The sequence below is a fragment of the Talpa occidentalis genome, unplaced genomic scaffold, assembly GCF_014898055.3.
Source record: "Talpa occidentalis isolate TD23 unplaced genomic scaffold, MPIMG_talOcc4v2.1 talOcc4.12, whole genome shotgun sequence".
NCBI classification, from domain to species: Eukaryota; Metazoa; Chordata; class Mammalia; order Eulipotyphla; family Talpidae; genus Talpa; species Talpa occidentalis.
In genome coordinates, this window is record NW_023601212.1 from 9,794,948 (window position 1) to 9,820,352 (window position 25,405).

General features: G+C 44.9%; 1 protein-coding gene across 7 annotated transcripts in view; it reads right to left on the bottom strand.

Annotated features, from left to right (window-relative positions):
* Positions 1-25,405, bottom strand: part of RFX2 (regulatory factor X2) — an 83,807-nt gene that overhangs the window by 38,414 nt on the left and 19,988 nt on the right. For 2 of the 7 annotated variants that reach the window (XM_054693074.1, XM_054693072.1), the window contains exon 1: positions 10,057-10,089. The exons of 2 other annotated variants lie outside the window; for them this stretch is intronic. In XM_054693074.1, the coding sequence (XP_054549049.1) occupies positions 10,057-10,087 (31 nt within the window). In that variant the 5' untranslated portion in view covers positions 10,088-10,089. Of the gene's footprint in view, positions 1-4,838; positions 5,077-10,056; positions 10,116-12,181; positions 12,209-25,405 lie in introns of those variants that run through there. 3 more of the 7 variants (XM_054693076.1, XM_054693073.1, XM_037505182.2) reach the window with 3 other exon arrangements.

Genomic DNA, 25,405 nt, shown 5'->3' on the forward strand with positions numbered 1-25,405 from the left:
ACTTCCAGGGGTGTATTTCCCGGGTCTCCAACTTTACCTGCCTTCCAGAACAAACTACCCTTTGGAATTATTCTGTTGAAAGTTGCTTGTTTGAGGTATCTTATTTACATTTTTCTCTGAACGTTTAAATCAGTTATTTACATACTACACAGCACCTTGTTCCCATCTGAAGCCATGAAGTGGGTAACGTGAGTGATCCCAGGAGGAAATAATTGGACTAGAACGCTTTGTGCAAAGAACCCACTAATGAAAAAGTGACAGTTTGACTTCCCTGAGACCTGTACTGCTTCACAGGCACAAATATTTTTTCTCCGAAGTTTCGGTTTTATTTAAGCATGGAGAACATGTGAGAATCGGAGGTAGGTGGTGAGCTCATGCTTGGCTTACTACGGCCAAAAGCATCTTCCCCCTGCAAGTAATTATTATCATCCAGCGTCTTCATGTTAATGTGTTCCCTTCGTTTAATGCACTACTTATATGCACTGTCTGTAATTATGACAGTTTGGTTTCCACTGTTAGACCAAGGCTCAATAAATCCTCTCTGTAAAGGACCGGACACTTTTTAGCCCATTTGGTCACTATTGCAACTCTAGACTTTGTGGCAAAGACAAATGATCCTGGTTTTGTTCTGATAAAACTTTATTAACAAAAAGCAGGGCCAGATTTGATCTGGGGTTGCTGCAACTTGGTCCATAAAATTTGGGTTTGATAAATTGAGATTTAGAGGTGGGTAGAAAAACTATTCTGTATTCAAAACCTTGAGGACACAGGCCTTTAAATGTATAGTTCTTGTGGCCTCATCTCACCCATATGACATGACTGGAGGGGTTCTTGAGAGTGATGCAAACTGTTAGAGAGATGGAGCTACTAATATTTAAAGACAAAATGACCAAACAGAATAAAATGGAAAAGGTAATGGTCTGAAAAAATGGGAGTGTACCTGAAGCATATGATGTCACAAAAAAAAAGATTCACCAAATACTGCAACCCCAGAAGCCAGGTGTAGCCCTTAATTATGGCAAGTTGGGCACAATGGACAGATCCCTTTGGGGAGTTGTAGTAGACTGCATAGTGTCTGCCCCCAAATTCACACCCACCTGGAATTTTAGAACATGACCTTATATGGAAATAAGGTCTTGGTAGATGCATACCAAGGTAAGGGTGGAGATGAGATCATACTTGAAGCCCTAAATCCAATGACAGCATTCTTATAGGAGACTGAAAAAGACATACAGAGAAGGCCATATAAAGATGGTGGCAGAGAATGGAGTGATGCAGTTACAAATCAAAGGACACCATGGATTGCTGGGAACCACTAGAAGCTAGAAGAGGCAGGAAGGATCGTACCCTAGAGAGAACAAGGTCCCATTGATACTTTCTAGATTCCAGAACTGTGAGAGGAAAGACTTACGTATTTCTTAAGCTGGCTTAAAACAAGCATTAAACTTTGAATGGCAGCCTCAAGAAACTCCAAGAGGGTACATATGATGAGAAACACTACAGGACATGGGCATCTGGCAGACAATTTCAGTGCAGTGCTTCAGTGCCATGCCCAGCTCAGGCAGCTGGTAGTTATTTACCAAATGAATGAATACTTTAGTAACCTCTTAGTATGACATCTGATACTGAATTATAGATGGAATTTGTATTTCAAGAAGCAGTACAGCTGGAAAATATAAGTAGGCCCATAAATCCTTCAGGAAATTTTAAATCTAGCTGGTTATTTTAGACTATCCTGGGAAATGTAATGACCTTTTGATAATAGTGATCAGAAACCTGACTCCCTGAACACATCCTTTGATGCTAGTATCAGACAGAGAGACTTCCAGATGGATGGACACTTTGTGGGTCAACCTGGCTATTCCAATATATCACTATACAACATGCCTATCTGCGGAATATGTGGAAATCTGCCTTACCCATCTTAGATCACCAAGATTATCAGTTGCACATAACTGATCTAGTTTCCTGAAATTTTTTTTTTATTCAGTCCATTCATCAAGGCTCTTAGCACATCAAAGTTTAGGTTTAAAAAAAATTGCAAAGGGCATGCAGCAGAATACTGGCTTTTGGTAATGGTGGAGCAGATTGGTTGGTCTGACCCTTCTGCAGATAACAATTACAAAATGTGGGCAAAATATTTTTTAAAAACACGACTACTTAAAGATAACAAATGTGGGCCTCCCTGGTGGCGCAGGCGGTTGAGCACAGTGCTGTGAAGCTATCCGCAGCCTCTGCAGTGTAGGTTTGATCCCGGCCGGAGGGCGAGAATCCCACATAGCGCAGTAGCCCTCTCCTGTCTCACCCACTGCTCCCCTCAGCAGTGTATTTCAGTCAGTCTGCCTGTTCTGTTCCCTGCTCTGTCTCTGGTGAATACTCTCACCCTCCCGCACATCTGGCCTGTATCCCGGTTCTTATATAAATAAATACATCTTAAAAAAAAAAAAGATACCAAATGACCAAGCAGGGGAGGATGGTGACTCTGACTTTTGGCCTGGGGTCATGCCCCAATCCACAGCGACTGAGACAAAAATCAAAATCTGGTTGGGTCGAAGTATCAGAGGAGAGATTTTAGAATGTTAGGGGGAAATCCTAGGGGGGAGAGAGTCATAAAGGGGTTTAAGTCCCCAAATCTGCCTCCCAAATACTTGACCAACTGACTAAACCACACTCATATAGGAGAAATACCAGGTACTGGGGGAAAAATAGCAGCCTGAAGATGAAAAAATAGAGGAGATTTCAGGGCCTTCCTGGTGGTGCAAGGGTTAAGACGCAACCTATGAGGCTATCTGCAGCCACTACAGCACAAGTTCGATTCCTGGCCAGCCAGGGAGCTACCCACATGGTGCAGCAGACCTCTCTTGTCTCACCCGCTGCTCCCCTCAGCAGTGTATTTCAGTCAGTTGGCCTGTTCTGTTCCCCACTCTGTCTCTGGGAATCCTCTCACCCCCTGCGCCTCTGGCCTGTACCCCAGCTCTTGTATGCATAAATAAATAAATCTTTAAAAAAAAATAGAGGAGATTTCAGCTGCTGTGTCCTGGAGGAGGAATGGAGCTTGATTCAGCCAAGTAAAGTGCCATCAGGGACACACAGCAGCGTTGAAGACTTGACAGCATAGTACTCATGATGTTCAGGACCCAATAAAGACCATGAGCTATGATAAGAAGTAGGAAATTGTGGTCCACACTCAAGAAAAAAAGTTAATTGTAATCAAACCAAGATTATCTAGCTGATGAAGATAAAACAGATGCTAAAAATAAGCTCAAGTTTAAAGGAAGTTATATGAACTATGAATGAACATATGGGAATTTCAACTGAAGAAGAGAAACTATAAAAAAGAACCCAACAGAAATTCTGGAGGTGAGCAGTACAATGACTGAAATGAAAATTTTACCAGGGTGTAACAGCTGATTAGAGATAGCAGAAGGAAGAGTTGGTAAACTTGAAAACAGATCAACAGAATTTGCCCAATCTGAAGAACAAACGGAAAAATGAAGAAAAAAAGAACAGAAAGGTAGTTTAATATATATGGAACTGGAGTTCCAGAAGAAAAGGAGAGAATGAGAGTCTACACACACACACACACACACACACACACACACATGCATGCACACTCACACACACTAATAGCCAAATATCTTTTAAATTTGGTGAAAGACATCATCTTAAATTTCCAAGAACCTCGCAAACCCCAAGGAAGAGAAAAACAAAGAAAACCAATTTAGGTGTGTCATGGCTAAACAGCAAAAATAAAAAATAGTAATAGAGAGACTATGTTGAAAGCAGTCGGAACGAAACTACCCACCTTGTTTAGGGAACAATGGCATGGATGATGAGATTTCTGCTTAGTAAGAATAATGAGCAGAAGCAATGGGATGACATCACAACATGTCAGGAACTTTCCAAAGTGTTAGATGGACACATTCTCTATGATAATTGGATGTGCATACATGTAATATCCACTTGTCAAAATCTGCTAAGATTTGCACTTTGACTGCATGTAAATTTTAACCTAAAAACTCTGGGAAAATATAGTAACAGCAGAAGATGCGAGGAGTGGGTAGGTGTCAATGGCACAAGGACAGGATGCTGATAACTGCAGAGGTCGGTGGGTCCATTATACCGTGTGTCAATTTTGAAATTTCTTAATGAAAGGTGAAACCAGTATGAATCCCTCTTGACTGGTTCCAGGGGTCTCAGGATGGCCAATCAAAAGTAGAACACAAACACAGTACTGCCCATGCCTGGCTCAACCTGGCCAGGTTGGCCCAAAGTTCCCCGAGGCTGGGAAACCTAGTGTATTGTTTCTAAGTTGCTTCATTTTCCTTCTGGTCCAAGATAAGGAGAAACCAAGTGGGAGGAAGGCCCAGCCCCCCTGCTGCCATTTCCCCTCCCCAGCAGGGACCAGCGTTTAGAAGGCACTTCTGATCTTCTGGAGACTCTGCCACCCAGTCCAGTTCGCCGGTGGGAATACCTGCTGAGGTATTTGAGTGTGTGAAGGACTGAGAGCAACTGTAAGCAGCCCTGGATTCCAGCCTGGATGAATGAATTTGCCCAGGCACAAAGGGAAGAGGCTTCTATTTACAGGAAAATACTCTGGTTACTTAGTAACCAGTAATGACAGGAAAGGAAATGCAGAAAAAGCTGACAGCAATTTCTGGGCCCTGTTCCTGGCCAGGCGCTGACTCACCCCGACCTTAAGCAATCCTTTCTATTCCTGTTCCCCCATATGCCAAGCAGAGGGATCATCTACCTTACATAGGTCTGATCAATAGTTAGAAGACATTTTGTCATCTCTGGGGTCACTAGGGAAGGGTGAGCAAGGCGGTTTTAGTTACCTGTGTTCTGACTGGCTAATTAACATCCACTTTGGGAAGTCACAGGGCCTTTTACTTTGGGGAGATACAGATGTTCTCCTCAGGCCATCAGGTTATCCACTCCTGATACCTGGGGGCATCCAGATGGCACCAAGGTTCACTGGCACCAAGAAAGCAATTAACTTCTTCCCTGTGAACAAGAAACAGCAAGCCCACGATAGTCTCAAGAGAACTAGTTGTTCCAAACCCTGATGTTATGTTTGACATTCCGAGTATTATTATGGTGACCCGAAATACCAAGTCCACTTCCTTATCTTGGCTCCCCTTCAGTCTGAGGCCTGGGCACAGGAACAAGACTTGTGAGGGTTGGATTCTGTGTCGACTTGCTGGTGTGTGGCCCCCACTTGGCCCTGCTTGGCCCCTGGCACCAACAAGAAACTGGTAGTTTGGAGAAACTAATTGTCCATCTCCTCTTTCCTGGAAGTGGGATTCTTGAACACTCCACCATGGTAGAAGCCACATCCTACTTTGCTTTTGGATACCTCCCAGGACAGTTACTCTAGAGGCACTAATGCGGGGTTCCCCCTCAGACCAGAGCATCCTCTATGGGGGACAGAGCAGCATCACTGGTCCCCACCCACTTGATGCCAGGAGCACCCCTTCTCCTGCACTCCTGAGACACTGCTGAGTGTCCCCAATTGAAAGCCACTGTTCTAAGAAGCCCTTGAATAAAATAAATTTGAGGACAGCTTCAGAACAGGAAGAATAACAGGGGCACCCCAGTGGTCTGGGCATGAAATCGTTGCAATCCTGCCAGCCAGAGAAGAGTGTGGAATTAGCAGGGAGAAATGACAGGACCCTTGAAAGGCGCCCCGCTATTTCCAAGAGTATCAGATTTCAAGGGCAACCCATTATTCCTGCTTTGCCTAAAACTTCTGGGCACTCTGTCATTCCTCAGTCCACTTTTAAACTTTTTCTTCTGTAGCAATGGACTTTGAAGCATCAGAGCTGGCTCCAAGTTTCTCTGGAATAAAGTATCTTCAGAATTCAAATTCCTTTTCTTTTGGTAAGAACTGGGCTTCTGTTCCTGTTTTCTTTTTAATAGCCAAACCTTCCTTCTTTCTCCAGCAGAGGAGCAGGCTTGAGTCCTAGAAACTGGACGTCCAAAGGGCTCGAAGCAGGGTACAGGGGTGGGAGGCTGCCAGCACCCAGCTGTCCCCTGAAGTCAAAGGCCCATGTCCTCAGTGACATGGGACAGACTATGCTCAATAGGTCTCCTCTCGCCTGGGGGAACACACAGCCTCTTCCCCTTAAACAGACATAGTTGATTCCTAATTTAAGAATGGCCTACACTGAGGTATGGTAACCTTGACTAGGACGGGGTCTGATTTTAGTTACCACTGCCACTGCTGTAAATTCAGGGGGAAATGTAAGTCACAAAACTGTTCAGCCTTCACTGACATTTTCACCCAGCAAATACGCTTTTGGCAGGCAACCCGATTTCATCGCTTATTAGTAATAACTTAAACATCACAAAACTTGGTTTCCAAGAAATGGAAATTCTCCCGTGTTTGGGGGGTGCCCTGAAGTGCATCACATCCATGGGATGTGAAGCGGGAGACTGACGTCAGCTGCTTATCTATCCTGGGAGAGCGGGAGAGAAAGTGTTGGACACTCACCCATGTGCATGCAAACACATATATATACACCGACACCAGCACACCAACACACACAGCACACGCACACACATAGCACATGCCACAGAAACACACAAACCTATATTCCCAAACACATACATGTTGCACATGTGTCCACACATGAAGGAAACCCATAAAACACACTTACATCTATAAACACACCAATGTACAAATACCCACATGTACACAAAGCACACGCACACACACACACGTGATGCAGACATATGGGAGAAAAGTGGCTAAAATCACCCATGAGACTCTTGTTATTTTCTTACTCCAGGTATTTAAACTATTAAACTGAAAGTTGACTCCTCCCAACAGAGAAACAGCAATGATTCTTATAGGAAAAAAAAAAGGAAGCAAGAGAAACACATTTACATGTTTGCATATGGGAGAAAATCTCAAAATATGTCTTTTTCCCCTTAGATAATTTCCTCATGCCAGGACTCTACTCTGAAATTGCAGCCCCTGCCCCCCACTTTCTGATGCAGTCCCCTACCCCGGTGAAAGACAGGCAAAGCCCAAGTATTTACTCCAAGCCCCTTGCAGAGCGGGCGGCCAGCCAGATGCAGGTGCGGGTCTCTGTGTTGGAGCCTCCATCTCCCAGAGACACAACCACTGGCCGCTGCCCCTGCCTCATGCCCAGTCACTCCATCGACACCATGGCCCCAGTCCTTAGCTTCTTTGCTGGTCTGGCGTACTGGGGTTGAGGGGAGCCTGTGCTCCTTCATCTGCTTCTTATACACTCCCCCTGACCCCAACCCCTCGTGTCACCCACGGTTCTACCTGAGATCTTCATGGACAGTTTCAGGGTTGTCTGAACTTGACCTCTCCATAGTGTTTGGTGTTGCCCATGAGATACTGTTCCCCTAGTTTCTGGTCTCTTCCTCCTCTGATGCTGCCTTCTCAGCTCTTACCCTGGCCCCTCTTTGTCCCATGCCCCACCTTTGGGCCTCCCCTTCCCATCACCCTCAGTGATGTCACCATAATTTCTAAGACTGCCCAGTCACCCGGCTCTAGATTGCCATTTCTCACATATCCCAACCCCTCAGATGCCTCCACAAATCCAAAAAGGAACTTTTCCCCTCAAATTTTTGCTTCTTCTGTGTTTCTTTAGCCAGCAGTCTCTTTAAGTAATCAGGCAGCTCCCTCAGCCGCAGGGCTCAAGCTAACTGCCATCCTACCAGGAGCCACCTGTCAGGGACCCAGTGCATCCCTGTGACAACATGTCCCTAGGCATTACGGTCTTCCCCCGACAGGCATGCAGATCTCACATCAAGGGCTGCTAAAAATCTAGCTGCCAAAATAGAGGTCAGGGACACTTTGACCAGACAGCTAGAGGTGTGGCTCAGTCTGGGAGATCCACACACCTTCTGCCCTGAAGATCGTGTACTCACAGCTACCCAGAGAGCCCTGCTCTGCAGAGCAGAAACAGACACCTGTGCCCTTCCCACCTCCCAAACTGCCACTGGATCTTAACTCCATTAGGAAAAAGACTTGACGGTCTTCGTGATATAAATAAGAAACATGCAGCTTCTGGACAAACGCTGAGGTGAGCGCCCAGGCAGGCTGGGGAAGAGGGGAGCAGCACACACTTTGCACTCAGACACGATCGAGTTCACATCTCAGCTCCGTCACTGGCTGTGGCCATAACCATGGCCTCAGGGGTGGGGGGAGGAGGTGGAACGATGTACAGCCCTGTGTCACTCAGGAGGCTACGTTCTGAGAAATTAAGTGATTATGTTGTGCGAACCTCACTGAGGTGTAATTACATGAACCTAGCTGGTATAGTCTACTACGCACCTGGAATTCTCTATGCTTGGGGACCATGATGAACACAGTCACAAGAGATTAAATCAAGCACAAGGGAAAATGTGAGCATCAAGAGGTTTGGTACACAGGAGCTTCAGGAGGCTACTGCAGTCAAGGTGGTTAGAGCGGCTACAATGTCAGTAGGCAGTAAGACTTTGGGTATCAACATTGTACATGGCTCAGCGGTTGACTGAAATGTTGCTAAGTGGCCTTGGCTGTACTGGATGGATGTTCCCGCTGTGCTCGATAAATAAATTGTGACCTAGTAGAAAGGAAGAGGGTAGAGCTGCTACCCCACTCAGCAGTGATTGTGGGCCAGACTGCCTGTTTCTCGCTAGGCAAGTTGTACATGTTATACTGCTTCTAGGGAAGCACTCCATTATCGTCCCCACTTTAGAAATGACAACAGACTAAGGCTCAGAGAGATCAAGCGAGAAGAGGCAGGGCTAGATCTGAGCTGGGTCTTCTCCCAGGCACATGTTTGTGAAGACCCCGGGTCCCCCACTGTCTAGTCACCTGTTTCCTTCCCAGATAAATTGCTTCCCCACTCCATGCCAAAGAGAACTTGAAATAACCACACGAATTCGGTTTTTCACTTTAGAAGTTTTTATATTTTAGCTTGTTTTTGAAGTTATGAATCGATTGACATGATTCCTGTGAATGAATTACATGAACCCGACTTGGACTAATCCCTTTTGCCTCCTATGTGGTTTAAGTTAAGAAGTAACTCTTGATTCGTTCTACATAATTGGAAGGAACTTGTAAATAACGACACCATCACCATTCCCACAAGCGGCTTCCTGTGTACATAAAGCAGTGGGTACTTCAGAATTTATAACACCCCAACTTGCTCCCTGACCAGCTATGTACACGCAGTGCCTACTCTTACTCCCACCCCCAGACCGACGCCATCTGTTTTCCATCCTGTTTCCATGCCCCGCCCTGTGCTCTTCTAACCTCACGAGCTCACTCACCCACATTCCCCTGCTGCGTGGGCAGGCCACGCCCTCTCCCACCCGCCCCATCCTGGCCTCTGCTGTGTATACACTTTCCCTGTCGCTCTATGGAGAAAGCCCGTCTTCCTCTGATTTCTGATAAATTGCTTACATGGGATGACTATGTGCCAGACCTGGAGCCCGGGTTAGTGGGCCTGCAGGCCTGAGCTCGGGCCACTGCACTGTGCAGCCTCCTGTGAGCTTGTGTCTCTGTGGAACACCAGCCACTGTGGTATCTGGACCTGCAGGGTCGAGGCTAGGGGGCGGCTGCGTGGCAAGTGGTTGTCATGACCGTGGGGAAAGACGGTCCTGGCATCGTGTGCGTGTGGGGTAAGGGCTGCCGCTCAACACCCTACAGTGCCTGGGAAAGCCCCCTCAGAGCATGAGCCAGTCCCCACAATCTAGAGCACTGAGGTTAAAAAACTCTGAGTTAGAGCAGTGCATCTCAAACTTGAATTTCTCCTGGGTACTGTTATAATGCAAGTTATAATTCATGAGCCGTTCCAGGAAAGGCCCATCAGTGCCTCTTACCTACGCCTGACTCTGCGCCCCAGGGGACAGCTGGTGATGTTTGCATGTTGTCACACTGGAGTTCTTCCTGGCACTACATGGGCCAGGGGTGCTGCTCAACACCACACAGTGCGCAGAGCAGACCCCACAAGGGTGATCCCGCCCAAATGTCCACAGCGTGGAGCGGCGTAATCCTTGTACCTACAGGTTTTAATCGCTACTCACCATGATACAGCAGGCCCTTGAATAACTTCATTCCATTCAGTGTCATTTCATTAATAATACTGAGGAGAAAAAAGAAACATCTACCAACACTGACCGAAAGGATGTTATCCAAGACTTGGTCTAATTATGTCAATTTGCTTCCTTATAAGACACATCCCCAGGACACGGCCTAACCCTCTAGACGTATTTGGAAGTGAACAGGCGGATAAGGGTCCTGCTGCTCGCACTGCTCACTTCACTGCCCACTTCACTGCCTGCCCCACCAGCCTCTCTCTTGCTGGCTCTGGGCCTTTAGGTGCGGTTTCACGCAGCATCATGCTTTGGTGACATGCCTCAATTTCTCACCAGCCTTTCCCTCTCACTTGCACCCTGATTTCCATCCTTTCTCTCCTTTTCCGCACTCTCTATAGCAGAGGGCTGAGGGTGGTGAATGTGCGAGACCAGTGAAAAGTTGGACAGCCCAGTGTCGTGCTGGAGGCTGACTCAATTTGTCCCCTCCACAGCCAGAGGTGGAGGAGAATTGAGGCAGACGACAAGTGACAGGCAGAGTCAGGCTCCTTTCCTAGAGAACACCAGCCACCCCAGGGCCTCTGCACTGTGGTGAGCAGCAGTGAGAAAGCTGCCTCTGGTGCAGGGCTTCCCAGCCTCGGCACTGTGGACATTTGGGCTTGGTTGTGGGGTCCACTCTGGGTATTGTGGGTTCAGAGCCTGGTGAGTCAATCCTGCCTGGGACAGTGTGGCTCGATGACAGGAATCTCATCCCACCTCAGTGTCACTTCCTGTCCCTACAGCTGTCCCAGGAACGCCAGTAACCATGGGAGATGGCAGTACAGTCTCAACTGGTTCAGGCAAAAGAGATTGGCTTCTTTATCCCACTGACACCAAACAACGGGTCTCTCCAATGGGCCACTACCCCACTCCCGCCCATCATCACTTTCCTCCAGAATTTAAAAAGCAGAGAAATGGCCTCAATAATAACCAAGAACTTCTGCCTGAAACCACAGCACCAGAGGGGTCTTAAAAAGCTGCCAGCCCAGCTCTTTCAATCTATGATGAAGGATCTTACAAAAAGATGTTAAGTGGTTTACCCAAGTTGCAAAGCCTAGAGCAGGAGAAGGTATTTCCATGGGAAGCCTTTTAGAAATATTTTAAATGAGATTACAGTTCCTAAAAAATTAACTTGCTTAAACTGGGACACCGGATAAAATAATTTTCTGAAATGCAGGTAGTATTGCTCTCATAAGGTTCCATCTTTTTTTTGTAATTGTCTACGACCATCCCGCTGCAACAGGTTGCAGGAAGAATCATGTATTCCAATTAATCTTGGGGAATTTTCATGTATGTCAAAACAATCATTCTGAATGCAGCAACAGTCACTAAATTGTATCTTGATTATTGTATCTGATAGTGCTTAGGGCTAAAAAACTTGCTTTTATTTGCTCTAGAACACAAATGATAGCCCATTATAAATTTTGGCTGCAAGAGGAAGTTGGGAAATTTGTTCCGATACTTTAAATCCTCCCAAGACATAAGGGGCATTCAGGTACAAAGTAATCACCATTAAAAAACAAATCCACACAACTAAAGTAAGTCTCCCTAAGAGAGCTGTTGTACTGACCACGGTTCTGGTGTGTTCTGATACAGGCGGCTTTTGTGGTTGTTGCTGCATGAATCAGACAGATTCATATGAATAGGAAGAAGCAAGTCCCTACTAAAAACCTACACTGACTAACATTTCTCAATTTATAGCCCTGGTTGGTGGGTGGGGGCAGGGGTGGACACAGCGGAGGGAAAGAAATGTGTCACCAGCTTTGAATGAAGTTCAGGCACAGTGTTTACCTAAGCAACCGACCCTGGTAAACAATCCCTATCTCTGGCTCCACCAAGGAGGAGGTGGGGGAGTGATGCTATTTTTGATCAAAATCTATCCTGTGGCTACAAAGTGCCCATCACAGGCTGAGGGTTTTCCACTCCTGCTAGAGGGAACACACTGGCTCCCCTCATAAGCATACTATACAGGCCCCCCTGAGGGTCGCCTCAGTACCTAACTTCTTAATAGGAACATCTAGGAATACTAAAGAACCAGAAGGTTCTGGGTTCAGTTTCCATCACCAGCCAACCTTACAGGTGAATGTCTTTACAGGTGAGCTGTCAGGTTCAACTCCCGCCTTTTCTGATATTCTGGAGCCGCAGGAATGAAAACATTGTGATGAGAAGTGTTGGAAAAGGTGTGTGTTATCAATGACAGATGGTATTCGGCTGGCCAGGTAATGATTTTATAAACACGAGGAATTAGATCAGAAAAAAATTCCACTTAAGACTGAAATAGGTCTCCAGTTGAGAGCAGTCTGGGACACATTCAAATGGCTAAAAGTTTTTTTCTCCAACAGCTTCTCTTCCCTTGTCCGGTATGAGATCGCAAGTAACAAGTCACTTTCTTCTAAGCAGATCCCAGGTGGACCCTGTCTACCTGTTGTGGCAAATCCAACTGCAAATCTAATTTCATAGAAGAAAAATATATGCAGATGTTCAATTAAAACCTGGAGTCCACAATCTTCGAGCTGTTTGCCGGCCCTCATTGTTTGCTAAGTAACAACGGTTGCCAGGGGCGACACAGTCCACTCCTGTCTCCAAGAGCCTGTTGCTGGGCAACCTCGAGAATACTTCCCAAACCAAACAATGTCATCCCCGGAGCAATCCCCTCTATCTCACATTAACCAGATCTAAAAAAAAACCCTCCCAAATATGTAATCTATTATTTTCAGAAGCCCTAAGAGAAAGGCAAATAATCTCTTCTCTATAGTAACCAAGGGGAAAACAGTTTACCATATTTGTTCTGAAATAACAAAACCCAAGACGGATCAACTCTCTCTGCGGCTAAGCATCACAGGAGGGGTTTCTTCAATCCTTCCTAGTGCTGGGAGGAGAAAGTGTGTTTTTCTCCAAGAGGAAAGAATTTATTTATCATCAAGCAAACAATGTGAGATGCTTCATAGCTGCACATCGGTTTTCTGGACAGTGATTATACAAACTAAAATGAACCGGGGGTTAAGCTATTTGAAAAAGAAATCTGCAAACAGAGCAACAGATACCTAATTAAAAAAAACAACAACAAACTTTTGAAAACGTCATGGATATCTGAGGTAGGTGCAGACCGAATGTTGACTCAGCATTAGAAAAGCCTCCTGGGACTTTGCCGGAAGGAACTCAGAGCATCTGGTCCCATGCCTGTTCTTCCTGCACTCCCCCCACCCCTGAGCTAGAGGAAAACTCTTGGAAGCGGAAGCCAGGCCTCATCAGAGGCTCCCACATGACAGGAAGCAAAGGGACACAGAGCCCCAAAAAGAGGTGGCAGGGAGGTCCTAGCATTAGTCAATCTTGATCTACGCAGGGAAAAAAATGGGCTAAACTCACAGCCAGCATGACCTTTCCGGAGCAGTGCAGGCTGAGCATGGACTCCCTGTGGCTTTGGAACTAGGAAAGGGAGGAGGCAGCACCCCCATCTTGCAAGGGAAGTGTACAGTTCTAAGCAGATGGTCTTCCCGTTCTGATAGAATGGGAAGCAAGTGGCTCCAACTGCAACGGGTTAATGTCTTAGATTATAAAAACACAAGACACTAATAGAATTAGCTCTCAGCTGAGCTCTGACAAAACAGGGCCTTTGAGATAGGCATGATCACACACAGAAACTTTGTTTTCTTAAGATATTGCCCAGGAATCACCCCTAAAATAAATAGAGGATAGAATCTACATGTATCCCTGAGAAGGGCTGGCCGATACTGCGCTGTTAGAATCAGAGCCTGGGCTCCAGGGATAAGGAATCTAAAGCCAGACTTAGGGTGTTACCCTGTGGCTGAGTGATAATGTGGAAGAGCACCCTGTGCGCTCTGGTCCTAGAGGTGAGAAACCAGCAGCAAAACTGCACAGTCACTGCTTGGGCACTGCCAGGGCACTGCCGCTCTCCCTGGACTCTCCATCTGAAGGGAGGTTCCAACACACATATGAGGACCCCAAACCCTGCCTCCAAAAAAGAGACTCGGCACAGGGGTCCTAGTTACATTACTTACGGATTTCAATCAAAATAATTTATTGCATGCCTAGCATGGGCCAGGTATTGATCAGTTATAACAGGTAAAATTCCTTTTCCGCTCATCATTTACATTCTAGTAGGTTTTCCTGGGGAGTGGGGTCAGGGCAATAAGGAAACAAAGAAGAAAAACAGCATATCTGATGGTGAAAGGGGAAAATGGAGCAGGGAGAGGGAGTGCTGGGGCAGGGTGGCCATTTTTAAAGGGTTGTCAAATGCCTCCCTGAGAAGATTCACTAGAGTGAAAGGATCAGAAAAACGAGGAACAGAGCCATTCAGATGCCTGGGGAAGAGCGTTCCCGTGGAGGGAACAGCCAGAGCAAAGACGCTGCGGTGGGGCCATGCCTGCCTAGTGACTGCAGTTGAGTGAACCAGGAGGTGAAGAGGACCCACATAGGCAGTCACACGGGCTCTGGCTTCTGCTCAGGGTGAATGGAAGTGATTATAGGGTTTAAGCCAGAAAGGACCGGACTTGACTTCTAACTAGGTTGCTGGGTTGAGAACAGACAAAGAAAGAAAAGGGTGGAAGCAGAGAGTGCCATTAAGAGGCCAATGTAATAATCCAGGTCTGGCCTGGACAACAGCAGTGGAGAGGGCCGGAGCCATCAGGTTCTGGATAGATGTTGGCAGTGGAAACGACAGAATTTGCTAAAGTGCTGGGTGTGGAACATGAGAAAAGGAGTGAGAGTATATCAAAAGTTTTTGATAACTGAAAGGATAAGATGAGGAAAACCACAGAAATAGGCCTGGGGAGCCTTCAAGAGTAGTTATAAAAGTGGGAGATGGGAGATGCTGTTGACACTCAAGTTGGGATGTTGAGAAAGCAGGCTGAGGGGCAATACTGATGTCATCATTGTGCAGATGACATGGCCTAGAGCCATTAGCTCATTCTCATTAGCCATATGAGAATGTGATTGTGATTGGAGCCATCAATGTATAGAAGATATACACTGCGACCATCCGTTATACAGATGACTGGCTGGAGCTGGCAGTATACAGATGATGTGGGTTGGAGCCAACAGTATATAGATGCTGTGGGCTGGAGCCATCAGTGTAGAGCATATGGGCTGGAGCCATCAGTGTATAGATGGCTCATTTAAAATCATGAGACTGGCTAGGTTCACCAAGGGAGAGCAGAGAAGAGGCCCAGGTCTTGGCTCCTCAACTCTCGACCATTTAGAGATCCCAAGGAGGAGGGAATCCAGCAAAGGAGCCTAAAAATAGGAGGTCACAGAAGTATAAGCAAGTGGTATTCTGAACACTGAGTGACTGTGTGGCTAAGAACTGACAATTGAATTGAGTGAAGCAGAGTGGTTCCAGGGGATAATGTGGGCAGAAGCCACAGAAATTGGAATGTGTTCAAAAGAGACTAAGAGTTGTAGCACTGGAGATCCCAGGAATAATTCTTTTGAGGAATTACTGTGGTAAAGAGAAGTGGAAGGGAAATCTGGTTGAGAAGGTTTTAGAAAATGTAGCAAGTAACAGCAGGTATGTGTTTTGATGGGCAGGACTCAAATGGAGGGAACTGGCAGGGGAGAGAGGGGCTAGCTGGGGCAGGATGTGATGGGGGTTGGCCAGAGGTAGGCGCATGGACCCTTGTCCACTGGCCAGAAGAAAAGGCAGCCCTGGTGCAGGGAGGAAGGGTGTTACTGCGTCATAGGTGGTTGCTCAAAACCTCTAAGTTCCTACAGAGAGCACCTGGTCCCCAAACCCACCCTATGTTACGATTCGAGGGCTCTCCCAAGGCTACTCCAGCCCCTGACAGTCAAGAGTGCTGGGCCCCGCAGAGCCGGTAGGCCCCCTGCCTCAGTGAGGAGAAAGATTTGGAGCCACGGCAGGAGTTGGCCATTTTGAGGGACACCTGGGTGCACAGACCTCATGTCAGAGTCTCCAGCAGACCCTGGACTTAGAAGGGTGAGCTGCAGCTGGGATGGGCACACACATAGTCTCCCTGGACCCTGGGCTGCAGGGCTGCATGTGACTCTTCTGGTATCTGAATGTCTGTGTCCTCAAAATTCACCTGTGGAAAACCTAATGCCCAAGGGGTGGTGTTAGGAGGGGTCACGCGCATAGGACTTCGGACTTCATGAGTGGATTAGTGCTCTTACAGAAGAGGCCCAGGAGGTAGCTCACGCCTTCCTCACTCCTTCTACCACGTGAGGACCCAGGGAGAAGTCTGTGATCCAGGCCCTCACTGGCCACAAACTTCCAGTCTCCAGAACCGTGAGCGGTCTGTGGTATGAAGTTAGAGCAGCCTGAGTGGCTAAGACATTGGTCTAAGAGAACCACCCCCACCTCCATCCCTACCTCCTACCCCGCAGTTCCCCCATAACATCGAAGAGAAGCCCCATCATTCATGTTTACAACCCGCACACGATCTACTTGCTTTCTTCTCTCTATCCTTTTTTAACCTTTCAAGCAGAAGAACTGGGGTACAGGCCAGAGGTGCGGGGGTGAGAAGATTCACCAAAGATAGAGGGGGAGCAGAACAGGCAGATCTACTGAAATACACTGCTGAGGGAAGCAGTGGATGAGACAGGAGAGGTCTGCTGTGCCCTGTGGGTCAGTTCCCTGGGCAGGGGTTGAAATCAGGCCTTCGTGGTGATAGCACGAGACTTAACCCCTAGGCCATGAGGGAGGCCCTTTTTTTTTTTTTTATTATTTTTTAGCACTTTCTTAATGGTTACCATACACCTCTTAACAAATTCATCAACATGTCTGATCTTTCCATATCCACATATTATATAGAAACTAGTTTTAATACACCTGTTTTTTTTTCTTTTTTTTGCCATGTCAATACACAAAGATACAATCTTAAATAAGGAAAAGTTCTAGAGTACACAGAAAAACAAACAAAAATGTATTTTTTGCTAAGTCATGCTTGAACTATGCAAGATTACCAAGAAAATGAATGTAAGGTAAACAAATGGGCCAGGAATCTTGCTGTGAGAATTTCAAAAGCAGAGTTTGCCTGCTGTGGATGGTAGGTGGACGCAGGCCAACTGGAGGAGTCCTCGCCTGGCCAAGGGAGGGAAGAAACTTCCATTGCTGCTAGGTGGTCATCAGACTCTGGGGTACAGATATATCTCAATTGGCCTAGAACTGAACATTTAGTCAAAGATCCTGTCAGCCACACAGAGTGATCTCTGAAGAAATAAAATTAAATAACAAAGGCAAAATTAGAAATATTTATCCCATCTGTCATCTCTCCTCCTCATCTCCAATCCTGCCATCCAATCCTACAAGAAAAAAAGGACATTCTATTTTTGTCTATATGACAAGTTTCACCCCCAAAGCAAAAACTTCAGCGTGCTTCAACAAAATGGAGCAAACTGAGTTTCTGTTGTTGCTGTTAAACTCATTTATTTTAATTAACCCCAAAGAGAGAAACTCTGGTGGTATAGTCAAGTTTTAAACTAATCAATCCTAATTAATTATAAGAATATATGCTAAAACAGATTCCATTTTAGAAAGCCATTCTCATAAAAAACCTGGGGGGGGATTGTTTATTGTTTATTGTTTTTTTTTTTAATTTAAAAAGTCACCATAGGGGCCCCCCTGGTGGCGCAGGGATTAAAGCCTCAGCACTATCAAGCTACCACCGGCCACTGCAGCATGAGTTCAATCCTGGGCCAGGGAGGTGACCCACATGGCACAGCAGACCTCTCCTGACTCTCCCGTTGCTCCCCTCAGCAGTGTATTTGAGTAAATCCGCCTCTTCTGCTCCCCACTCTGTCTCTGGTGAATCCTCTCACTTTCTGCACCTCTGGCCTGTACCCTAGTTCTTGCATGCATAAATAAATTTAAAATAAATATAAAAAAAAGTCACCATAAAACCTTGAAAATACTTTAAATGACTTTGCTATCACATGAAGATTTGGGATGTCTTCATTTTTCTCAACAAACACTTCCTACTGGCAAGGGGTTGGGTAGCACTCTGGAGTGTGGAACCAGCCGGCAGCGCACGGGGCCCAGACAAATGCCCAGCTTTGTCTAGTTCTGGTTCTGATGTTCCATTCCCAGCTCCCTATTAAGTCAGCCACCAAAGCAGAGCAAAAGACAATTCTGGAAAAAAGTGGAATGAAGTGTTCTAGTGCTGCTTGACAGGTGGGAAGAGAAACAGAAATGGATAGCCTGACACATCATTCGAGTAGAGGCGCTGCAGGTTTCCAGGCCTTCTCCCAAAACTACTTATTCTCTCTCTTTCAAAATATCAACTTGAGCAAGTTGTCACCTTCCAAACCCTCCTGGGTGCCATATGCCTTCCAGTTCGCCTTGCTTCCAGAAGCTTCTGGGCCACTATATTCTACATGTTCGGTGATCTTTAACATCATTACATTTGAAAAACATTGGCTACTACTTCAGCATAACTTTTAAAATGATACAAATTTGAAAGATTTCTAACCAAGTGGAATTTGAAACTATTCCATAAGGAAAACTATAAAGTTGAACTGACAAAAAACCCTCAATAGCTTACTATAGACTAAATCAAGTCCTCTTTTTCATGATGCAAATTTCATGCTTATGATTAGATTAAAAGTGCATCCCAATAATGTGGGCTCAACATTCCTCTCTGGAAAAGTCTACTCATGCTACTTATTTCAGCGCTGCTGACAAGAAGAACACTAGTGAGGGGGCAGGACACCAGCAGAAAGTTTTCACCCAAAGCTTCTCTTTCCAGCAAATAAAAAGTATGTTTTGTCCTTACATTGGAATGACCAAGGGCAACCACTCTCCCCAGCCACTGCTTCACAGGCCTGTCTCTGTTGAAATGAATCTCACTGCAGGGACTTTGGGGAGTGCCTGGTCAAGGTCAACATCCAGGAAGACAAAGATCAATACAATAAAGGGCAGCCGTCAATCTTCGCTGACACACAGGGGGACCTGGGACTCAACCACGGATCACACCAGGACCCATGCGAAGCTGGTGGCCAGACAGGGTGCACCCAGGGCAGGGGTGGACACTGAGGGAAGTAGAGAGAGACCGGTGCCCTTTCTGCACCATTTCTTCTTGCTCCTTCTCTCATCCCAAACTAATGCCTTCTTAGCCTCAAGTGGGCCAGAGAGGAGAGCATACTAGGACCCCGTATCTTTCTCTTGACACACACATAAGCAAATTGATGACTCTGCATGAATGCAATGTGACAGCTGACAGCAGGTGCCTGGATCCAAACCCGGATCCTCCATTTTCTAGTTGGGTGACCTTTAGCTAGTGACTTAACTCTTGGAGTTTCAATTTCTTTATCTGTAAATGGAGAAAGTAATTCTGCCTGCTTTTGTGGGTTGTTGTATTAAATAAAATGAAGCCTGTAAAATCTGGGACTGAATGGCCAGTGCCGCACATAGGACGTGTTTAAATGTTAATTAGTGTCAGTGTTAAATTTGCTCTGCTATAATGGAACCAAGATCATCTCTTGATTTTTGTCCATTTAAATATCTGAAACTCTAAAAGCAGTTGTGAACGTTGCTATTTATGATTTCAGAAACAAATATTTGTGATAAGCTCTTCAGGGAGCACCTGGTGCTAGGCGCTCTGTTCATCCTGGAGGATATCTGGGGTGTGTCATTGTGACCACGTTCTTAATTCCCTTTCTCTCCCAGGATTGTGCCAAAAGCAGTGGCTCTCCTTCCAAATTAACAGTGCTGCACTGCCGCTAGAGAAATAACATTTGGTTATCAGTCCTCTTCCCCCTTCTCAGAAATCCCATCTTTCCCTGGGATCTCGGAGCATTTTCCTTGGCTGAGTGTCTCATAAATCACTTGACAAATGGTGATCGATGCAGAGTATTTCAGAGCCATCCTCCCCGCTGAGAAAGAACTGGGGAGTATAATTCCCCATAAGGAAATCTTATTTGCTTTCTCTGCTTTGCTACACGTTTCTGGGGTTTGCATCATTAAACTGGTAGCGTTGCCAACCCTTCTCCAGCGCTAATTCAAAGGAGGTGATAGCATCCGAGAGTTCTCCAGGCAGAGGCAGGCAGCACAGGCTGCTGCAGAGGTGGGGAATGACTCCTCCCGCGGAGCAGGTACACCTCGGCAGAAAGTGACCTTCGAGCATCCCTCAAGATTCAGAAAACCACAATGCAGATGAAGAGCTAGTGGAAGCAATACCTTTTCGCCCCTTCTCAGTATTTTCCTCTAGACAAATAAGTGTCCAAAAAGGTACACAGCAACTCAAATACCTGCATAACAATGTTCATAACAGCACAGTTCACAGTAGCCCCAAAGTAGAAACAACCTAAATGTCCATCTGCTGACTAAATAAAATGGAGTACATCCGTTCCATGGAATATTATTCACTCATAAAATTTATATGCCCGGCATACATATGTTACAACATGGCTGAACTTGAAAACATGACGCTCAGTGAAAGAAGGTGCAGAAGATCACATGCTGTATGGTTCCATTTCCATTACATGTCCAGAAGAGCAAATCCACAGGAACAGAAAGTGAGTTCATGGGTGCCAGGGGCAAGAGGGATGGGAGTGACAGCTAATGGGGGTGGGGTTTCTTTTTGGTATAATAGAATATTCTGGTGATCGCTGCACAACTTTGCAAATATATTAAAAACCAGTGAACTGCATGTACACTTTAAATGAGTCATTTTTATGGTATGTGAAATATATCTCAATAAAACTATATATATAGAAAAGATACTCAGGCAAAATATCCCTGGTGGCATTCTTTGCAGTCACAAAAAATTGGAAACAAATGTTTATCCATAGGGAAATTGTTAAAAAAAAATTATAGTGCATTCTTCCTGTAATGCGATGCCATCAAAAAGAATGAGATACACTCTTCAAGAAGGATATCTAACATACATAGTACCTGGCACATAGTGGGCTCTCAAATACTTATAGAATAACTTTATGTCAAAAAACTATGTAAAACTTTATGTATGCGATATAATGGGTAAACTCATTAAAATGATTTTGAAGGGCACAAATTGTATTACAGTTGTATGTTGCAACAAGACAAGAAATGTCTTTTAGGCAATTTCGCTGCTGTGTGAACATCACAAAAGTGCAATTAAACAGGCTAGATGGTACAGCGAAGATACTGCCAGGCTAGACAGGGAGCCTCGCAGGATCCCCGCTGTGTACGTGGCCCATCCTGATGGAAACGTCTATAAGAGACACGAGACGATATTGAAAGGGCTTATCTCAAGAGAGGTGAGAGAGAAAAATGAAAGAGAAACTTTGAATTCTTAATCAGCTTGTGTAGGTGAAGGTCCCTTATAGGAACATGACTCTTATCTTTACAACTCATTTTGAAAATGACAACACATTTATAAACACATCCGTTCTGCAAATTCTCAAGTCGTATCTACACAAAGCTGTTTGTGCAGGGAATCACACTAATTTTCATCTCCCTTGGTCTAGCTATGCTGCCATTCTCATAACCAGAGGCTTTAATATGAATTCAACACTGAACATCAAAAGAAAATGCCCTGGGTAAGCCATGGCGGTACATTTGTGCAATGAAGCATGACTCAGCAATAAAAAGGAAACATACCAGCATTACAAATCTCAAATGCAATATGCTGAGGGCAAGAAGCCAGTCTCAAAAGTCACACTTGTATGCCTCCACTCACAAGGTACTTCTGGGTATTTATTCAAGAATGCGAACACACTAATTTGAAAAGTACCCCATGTTCATCATACATTATTCACAATAGGAAACAAAAAGTAAATGGCCATGGATGGATGAATGGATAAAGTAAATGTGTATATCAACAATGGAATACTACTCAGCTCTAGACAAGGCTGAAATCCTGCCACCGGTAACAACATGGATAGACCTTGAGGGTATTGTGCATAATGAAATAAGTTAGACAGAGAAATACAAAACCATATGATCTCACTCATTTGTGGGAGAGAAAGAAATACAACAAACAAAACAAGAAGAAAACAAACTTGTAAAGACTATAAACAAAATGGTGGCTACCAGAAAGGAAAAGGTTTGGGGGGATGGTGGCTAGTAAACTGGATAAAAGTGGTCAATTGTATGGTGAAGGATGGAAACGAAACTTTTGAAATCAGTCATAATTATTGAATACTAATGTTGAACTGTAACGCTGTATATACTTCAAACCTATATATTATAAATCATTGTTACTTTAATAATTTTTTTTTACAGAAGGCAAAAGAAATGGGCAACTTGTGGAATCTATAGTCCAGTTATAGTTACTTCTGGGGCATCCACCATCCTTTCTTTCTCTCTCTATGGATCTGTCTACTCTGGGGACTGCCTCTGAGTGAAATCGTACACTATCTTTTTGTGATTACCTGATTTCGCTGAGCATAATATCCTCCAGATTCATCCACATTGTAGCATGTGTCAGAATTTTCTCTTTTTAAGGCTGGGTAATATTCCATGGTATGGATGATGAGCCATATTATGCTTAGCCATTCATCTATTGGACACCAGGGTTGTTTTCACATTTTAGTTATTGTGAATAATGCTGCTATGAACATGGAAGTGCATATATCTTTAAGTCTTTGGGTATATACCCAGAGTGAAATTGCAAAATCACATTGTAATTCTATGCTTAAGTGTTTGAGAAACAGTCATACTGGTTTCCAGAGCAACTGCGTAATTTTACATTCCCATTAGCGTGCACAAGCTTCCAATTTCTCTACATCCTCACCAACACTTGTTATTTTCTTTCTTTTTTTTTAAATAATAGCACTTAATGGTGTGAAGTGATATATTGTGGTTTTGATTTGTAGTTACATAATGATTGGTGATATTGAACATCATTTCATGTGTTTATTGGCCATTTTGTAAAACTTCTTTGGTGAAGAAGAGAAGAAATATTTGTCTATTTCTTTTTTTTTTTAAGATTTATATTTATTTTTATTTATTTATGCACACAAGAACTGGGGTGTGGGCCAGAGGTGCAGGGGGTGAGAGGATTCACCAGAGATAGAGTGTGGAGCAAACGTGGATCTGCTGAAACACTGCTAAGGGGAGCAGCAGAGAGACAGGAGAGGTCCGTGTGGGTTAGCTCCCTGGCTGGGGATCTCAGGCTGCAGTGGCTGGCGACAGCTTGATAGTGCTGAGACTTCAACCCCTGTGCCACTACCGAGGCCCAGTGTTTGTCTATTTCTTAATCAGGTTGTTTTTTGTTGTTGAGTTGCAGGAGCTCAGTTTGCAGGTTGATATACAGGATATATGATTATAAGATATCAGATACAGGATTTGTAAATATTTTTTCCTTGGACTCACAGGGTATACTTTGGGGAGCCTGTGAACTTGAACTTGGGAGAGTGCTTGTGTTTATGGCAGTTTTTCTGGGGAGAAATTCTCAACTTTTAGCAGAACTACTGGGCTATAATGATATCTTTTTTTTTTTAAGTTCATAGATTCAAGGATGTATAGATGAGACTCATTTATAACCCAGACAGGTCTGTAGCCTTGAGAAGACAGTGCTGGAATTCATTCACTTCGTGGAGGAGAGGCAGAAGAGTGGGTGGTACCATCACAGGAGGCAGAGATGTGGGCTGGGACCATAGAGTCCGCCCTGTCTCTAGCAGGAGAGCACAGTCCAAAGGTGGCTGGTCTTTCCTTCCACCATACACAGCAGGTCCTCATGTGACATCATTTTGTTCAAAGTCATTTTGTTATACCACTGATGAGAGTAAAAAGAATCCCAGTCAACAGAAAACAAAATGAAAAGATGACCAGGTTTTGTTATGTTATGTCACTTATAAAGTTGCAGTTTCCAAGAACCTATCAACGACATTAAGTGAGGACTGACTGTTATCTGGATTCCTGAATGGGAACAGTTCAAGAAGGACTCAATTTTTTAAGCTCACAAATTTGAGGACTTCAGTGTAGACGAACCTCATTACATAATCAAGGACATACTGATAATTAGACCCCTTGGTGATAATTCAGTAGAGTGACCACCAAGCATAGGAATGCTGCAATTTTAAGGACATCTAAGACAGAAACACCTGCCAGTACAGAATAAAGAGAAGGGAGAAGTCATGGTTTCAACAGTTTCCACTCCACCCGAACCACATAAATATACCTAATTTACATCTTTGATGTTGATCAGCCCTGGGACAAGGGGATTAAGGTGAATCCTATTGACACACTTATCCCAACGAAGTCCCACACCATTTCTGGTTCTGCCCTGCATCTGGCAGTGGTTGCTAGCAATGTCTTACTTCTAAAAAAAAGTCAGCTACAACAAACAATTTTGAAGTCATTCAGAATTGACATTAAATGGGATTTTGACAGTCTATAAAAAGGGCTGAAATGATGGAAATAGTTTTTTTGATGTCTAAACATGAATTTTTTTCCCTTGTTGATTAGTCATTACAGATTCTGACTTTTTAGGATTCACTGTTTCAGTGTGTTCCAACACAGTGGTTTTCCCTCACGGGTGCCAAGGTCCATGCAGCAGCACCTACAGCAGCAATTCATGTCAGAAGTCATGCCTGCGCACCATGGTTTTCACACCAGTCACAGAGCGGTGCAACCTGTCTCTCTCCAGGAGAGACAGCTACCAAGAGGGGAGTGTTGGTGAGCCCACACTTCCCGACTAAGGGCGGAAACCGCCCCCACTCACCAGTGCCCCAAGTGTTGGTCTCAACCTAACCTGGTTTCCTGGGGCCTAAAAGTCAAACAAAGGTCATAAGCAGAAAGACCAGGATGCCACAGAATTGTACAAAACGTGGGGTCTCACAAAAGAGGCACAGTGATGAACAGGGTCCAGCAAAGACTCCTTTAATTACAGCAAACAGGAGATAATAAAGTAAATATTATTCCTCACTCCCTTAAAAGAAGTGAAAAATAATGTTAAACACCACTGAAGAATCCACGGGGTTTCATAAACCTCCAAACTGGCATGGGGTCCAGGTCCATGTGATGTGATCGGGAGAGCCAGCCAAACACAGCCAGTGCCTCGTGGGAGGCCAGCGTTCATGAACATGTTCTGGAAAGGGTCTGACAGTAAAGTTTTAGGTGTTGTGCCCTGACTTATGACTCTGAGTCCATAATTTAAAACCTTGTTTTGAATGGTTTGCACTTGTTTTGAATATTGTTTTAATGAGATTGCTTTAAAGTTGGGTATTAGGACTTTTTTATCAGTAGAAACTTGGGCAGAATAATGTCAGCAAGCTGAAAGTCAGTGGCAGCATACATAGGATGCCAGAAATGTCGTGCTAATTGATAGACACATCAGGGGCACAGACACCACAGTAACCACAGCAGGGGCCACCATGTAGCAGACTTCCAACCTTTCAATAC